Source organism: Lathyrus oleraceus, unplaced genomic scaffold (genome assembly GCF_024323335.1).
Source record: "Lathyrus oleraceus cultivar Zhongwan6 unplaced genomic scaffold, CAAS_Psat_ZW6_1.0 chrUn0741, whole genome shotgun sequence".
Taxonomy (NCBI): domain Eukaryota; kingdom Viridiplantae; phylum Streptophyta; class Magnoliopsida; order Fabales; family Fabaceae; genus Lathyrus; species Lathyrus oleraceus.
In genome coordinates, this window is record NW_026113132.1 from 33,598 (window position 1) to 39,597 (window position 6,000).

General features: G+C 37.6%; 1 protein-coding gene across 1 annotated transcript; it reads left to right on the top strand.

The window, feature by feature from the left end:
- The first annotated feature begins 4,323 nt into the window (after positions 1 to 4,323).
- LOC127114893 (uncharacterized) lies at positions 4,324 to 5,138 on the top strand. The gene is made up of 3 exons (XM_051046682.1): positions 4,324 to 4,533; positions 4,634 to 4,832; positions 4,948 to 5,138. Exons 1-3 carry the CDS (start codon positions 4,324 to 4,326, stop codon positions 5,136 to 5,138), a joined length of 600 nt encoding a protein of 199 aa, XP_050902639.1.
- Positions 5,139 to 6,000: the final 862 nt, after the last annotated feature.

The window sequence follows — 6,000 nt, forward strand, 5'->3', positions numbered from 1 at the left end:
TACGATGTTATCAAATCAAATCCGGAAAGATACGTTATTGAATGCAAAAATCCGGAGTGTGGATATAGGTTGATGGCATCGTACAAGAAGAAGCATAATGCGTGGGTGATAGGGTCCATATCTCAAGCTCACATTTGCGTCAACACCAACATGGCACAGGATCATCGCAAACTTAGCCATGACATGATCTGCCATTCCATATTACCTCTAGTTGAGGCTGACCCGTCACTGAAGGTCAAAACAATTATCTCCCATTGTGTGGCTGTTTTCAAATATACACCGTCATACAGAAAGGCTTGGTTAGCGAAAACCAAGGCAATTGAACTGGTGTACGGTAACTGGGAGGAATCATACAAACAACTACCACGCTACCTGGCTGCACTACGATTGTATTCACCTGGGACGGTTAATATAATGGAGACCTTGCCTGCACAATCCCCTGACGGAACTCGTCTAGAAGGTAATGGAATTTTCCACAGACTTTTCTGGGCATTCCGTCCCTGCATCATCGGGTTCACATTCTGCAAACCACTTGTTCAAGTCGATGGAACTTGGCTGTATGGGAAATACAAAGGATCGTTACTGATGGCGGTCGCACAAGATGGCAATTCAAATATTTTCCCAATAGCCTTTGCATTGGTGGAAGGAGAAACGGCTGCTGCATGGAGTTTCTTCCTTAAGAATCTTCGAACGCACGTGACTCCACAAGCTGGCATCTGCGTGATTTCTGACAGGCACGCTTCAATAGACAGTGCATACAATAATCCAGCAAATGGTTGGCATGACCCCCCGTCTACCCATGTTTACTGCATCAGGCATATTGCCCAAAATTTTATGCGGGAGTTCAAGGATAACTTCTTGAAGCAACATTTGATAAACGCGGGGTATGCCTTAAACCAACCTGGATTCCAATACTATCGCCGGGAAATAGTGTTGGCAAATTCTGATGCAGGGAGGTGGATCGATAATATCGACCGAGCGAAGTGGACTAGATCATATGACGATGGGGTGAGGTGGGGCCACATGACAACAAATCTTGTGGAATCAATGAACGGCGTCTTTAAGGGGATACGTAACCTCCCGGTAACCGCATTGGTGAGTGCGACGTATTTTCGGATGGCAACGTTGTTCGTAACAAGAGGCAGGCGCTGGAATGAAGTGTTGCAGACGAGTCAGGTATATAGTGATGCCTGCATGAAGTTTATGAGGCAGGAATCTGCCAAAGCCAGCAGCCATCGGGTTACGGAATTCGACCGCCATGGCCACACTTTTAGTGTCAAGGAAACAATTGACCACAACCAAGGGCTGCCCAGACAAGAGTATAGGGTCCTAATACCAGACCGTTGGTGCGACTGTGGTCAATTTCAGGCCTATCGTATGCCTTGTTCCCATGTCATTGCAGCGTGTTCATACAGCCACTTCGATGCATTATCGCTAGTGTCTCCAATCTACAAAGTTGCAACATTGCTCAATGTATACGACAATCCCTTTCCGGTGGTAGCATTGGAGGCGTATTGGCCAGAGTATGACGGGGAAATTGTTTGGCACAACGAATCGATGCGGCGGAATAAAAGTGGTCGCCCAAATAGCAGGCGCATTAGAACTGAAATGGACGTCGCAGAGAAAATGCAGAGGAAGTGTAGCATATGTAGACAACTAGGGCATAATAAGAACAAATGTCCATATCGTGGATCTAGTTCCACAACTTAGTTTTCACTTTCATAAATCTGTGTACCAAAATCATTTTAAATTAAAGTTTACTTTTTATTCCAAATAGAAGATGACACTTGAACAACAAACACAAACATCTAACATTACAACACCAATTACTAAAACAAAAACAAATACTGGAACAAAAACAAGTACTAAAACAAGAACAAGTACTAGAACAATAACAAATACAACAACAACATGACAAACAACCATTAAAATCTAAGAAATTACAACAGTTAACACTATGTCGTCTGATCCATGCATCATTTGGATGCAATCAATGTCGCTTTCAACTTCAACCCACCAACGTATCGTTTCTCCAGTTTCAAATGAGAACCTTGTTCTAAGCCTCTGAATCCTTCTGATGACTTCACCAGGTTGGTAATCTCCCTCTAACCAAGACATCAAGGACCTTTTTAGTTGGTCCAACGAACGGATGTTCCAAAATTTCATCTCCATTGGGGGTTTCAAAGGCGAGAAAATAACATGCCCATCCCTTTTTAAGATTACTGGTTCAGGATCCGGGCGCCTTGATGATGTTCGCTGCCATGACGACGGTCTTGGGGATGCCATGAACTCAACTTGATACAGAAGGTGGTAGGAAACAGTGGTGAAGAAAATGCAAGGAAATAACACTTTATTTATAGGAAAAGATCTGGGTTGTACACCAGTCTACCTAACCCTAATTAGTGTCGCACTTGATTAATTAGGGTTTCAATTAGGTCATAACTACCAAACTCGGATTATAACCGATCAATAAACCCTAATTATAATTGATACATTAACCTTAACATGAATAACCCTAATTCTCCCAAAAATTTATAAATAATATTATTTACTTATAAATTAAATTAATATATATATAAATTAATATATATATATATATATATATATATATATATATATATATATATATATATATATATATATCTTGTAATAATTTTATTTATATATAAGTGTTAATATAAATTAATATAATTTATAAAAAAAATATATTTATCAAATATCTAATATTTAAAAAAAAAATTTAAAAAAAAAATTATAAAACATTTAAAAAAAAAAAAAAAAAAAAAAAAAAAAGGGATTGGGCATAGGCGCCACTCCTAGTGGCGACTTGCCCTACCCATTAAGGGTAGGCGCCAACTAGGTGGCGCCTATGTACACAATTAGGGCAAATTTTGCCCATTTGTGTAATTTTTTGAAAAAATGGTTAATTTTGAAAAATTTTTTAAATTTTGGATATTTAAAAAAAAAATTCCAAAAAGTTGTCCCGTGATTTATAGTGAGCAAATTTTTTTTTATGTTTTTGTCATCTTCCTTGTCATATATTTTGTCATGTCCTATAATAAGTTTTTGCATCAGACAAAGTATAAAAGAAGTTCTCATGTCCAATCAAATGCACCATTAATGATAAGTAGTTAATTAGTCATTTATTCATTCAATATTAATATTTTCAAATTATATTAATGTATAAAACAATATTAATATATAAAACAAAATTATTGAATATTGAATATTGAATATTCTTCTCCCAAAATATATTGTGTCTCTTTAATCACTATATCACCATCTCAGACACATTCATACCTTCGTCGCCTTTCTAACAATCACGTTCATCCCTATTACATTCATCTCCTTCATCATTACAACCATTCGCCAACTCAAAAACCAAAATTTCCCCAATCACCATACTCAATCAAGAACAACAAATTTTTGTGCTTCACGCTCATACCCTAACACTTTTCATTTGTTAGAAATAATTCATTTTTAGTATAGTAGTATTTGCTTTGTTAAGTTTAACCTTTCTAGTGTAGATTAGTAAATTGTCTATGTGGCATTATAATTTGTGTATATATAGTACTGTAGTTGTCAACAGTTGTATTCACTAAGTATTGTAGTGCCGTGTGTGGGTAACCGTTTTAGCATAGTAGTGAAAGTTTATTATTCTCTCTTCTCTCATCTTCATCTTCTTTATTTTGTGCACCAATAATTGGTATCTAGAGCTTCGGTTCAGATCCACAGGGAAACACGAGGAAACACGACTCAACGGTGAGGCGTTGTGTGATTGATTTCGTTTCTTGAGTTAGCATTGAAAATTTGATTGGAATTGTAACAAAATCACATTTCTTGATTCTCCAAGATTGGGAAACACTAGTGTTTTGTGAGATCTGAATTTTGCACAAGGTTGAAGATGAACGGAGACGGTAATCTGAGTATCAAGCTTCTAGTGTTCGATGGTTAGAACCGAACCGTTGGATGATTCAGATGTGTGTGTTGTTTGACGCTCAATATGTTCTTGATCTCGTCAACGACTGTTACATTCTGGTTGCACTTCTGATAAATGCAACAGATACGCAAAGAAATGCTCAACATGATTTGAGGAAGATGGATCATAAGGTGTTGTTCTACATCCATCAGTGTGTGGATGTGAACGTGTGTGAGAAAATAGTTGATTCAACAACGATGAAAGTTGTGTGGGACATACTGGTACGGTGCTACGGTGGTGATGCATCAGTGAAGAAGGTAAAGATTTAGTATTTACATAAGCAGTATGAGAATCCCAGTATTAAGAACAATGAGAAGGTACCTAACTACATCTCTAAAGTGATTATGATCACAAATGGGATGAAATCGCGTGGAGAAACATTCTCTGAAGATAGTATCATTGAGAAGGTACTTAGATCTCTTACTCCTCGGTTTGATTACATTATTGTAGCAATTGAACATTCTAAGGATCTGAGCATCATGAGAATAGAAGAGCTGCAAATCAGTCTAGAGGTGCAAGAGTTGCATCTGACTAAAAGAACCTCTGAGAGAGAGGTAGGGCATGCTCTGAAAGCTTCTTTTGTCAAGAAGGACCAGAATTAGTCTTTGTTAGAGGCCAAGAAAATACATGGTAGTCTTTGCGAATGACTGTTAGTCAAACAAGGAAAGGGAGTCAGAAGAAGAAAACATAGCTAGAGGAGATTATGATGATGAACCTGTGTTATTGATGGCTTATAAATCTGATGATGATGAACCTGTGCGATTGACGTTTTCTGATTTTGAAGAGACTCTGAATATGAGTCAGAGTCAGAAGATGACTCTGAATCTGAAGTCGAGTCTAATTTTGAATATGAGTAAGAATCTGAAGGTTCTGAAGAAGAGTCAGAATATGAGGGTTCTAAAGATGAGTCAGAGTTAGAAGATGACTCTAAAGATAAGATGAGTCAGACTCTGAAAGTGACTATGAAGATGAAGAAGACTCTGAAGGCAAGTCTGATTCTGAAGGTGAATCTGATTCTGATCCAGATTCTGATGATGATCCAGAATCTGGAGGTAATCAAATCTTTGAAGGTGGAGCCTTTGAAGGTGGTCCAACTTCTGAGGGCGGTCAAGCATCCGATAATGTTCTAGAATCAGAAGGGGATTCTAAACAAGTTTAGAGATCATAAAGAATCATAAACATCCCAAGAAAGTTTGTAGAGTTTGATATGCTGCAAGATACTGAAATAGACTCTGAAGGAGAAGTCATCCAGTGTGCCATGTTAGTAGACTTTGAACCACTCAGTGTTGAAGAAGTGCTCAATAAGAAAGTGTGGTTGAAGGCCATGAAAAATGAACTTGAGCTTCTAAAATGATTTGACCTGCTAAATTGTAAGGTTGTTGTCACACCGTAAAAAAAATTACAAATTGGATTCTGATTCTAAAGGTGATGATGTCGATGCCACAACTTTTAAGCAGTTGGTTGACTCTCTAAGGTATTTGTGCAACGCCAAACCTAACATTTACTATATATTGGAATGGTTAGTAGGTTTATGTGTAAACCGAAGTGGTCTCATTACCAAGTTGTTGTCAGGATTTTGAGGTATATTAAGGGGACTCTGAAGTATGAAGTTTTGTTCTCTTCTGTGAAAAAGTTAAGTCAAACCGATGTATTACTCGGACTCTGATTGATGTGGAGACGGAGTTGACAGAAGAATTACTTCTGGATATTTGTTTAAGTATCTGGGAATTCCTATTGCTTGGTATTCCAAGACAGTCAGTTGTTGCTTTGTCAACCTATGAAGCATAAGATATTTCAGTGTTGTGATTGCATGTCAAGCTATTTGGCTTTTGGATTTACTGCAAATATGAAGATCAAGTAAACAAGCCAGCCTCTGAAATTGATGATTGATAACAAGTCTGCATCAATCTTTCTAAGAAACCAGTGTTGGCATGGGAAAGCAAGCATTTGGAGACTAAGTATCATTTTTTGAGAAGTCAAGTTCATAATGGAGTGCTAGAAATTATGCATTATAGCACCCA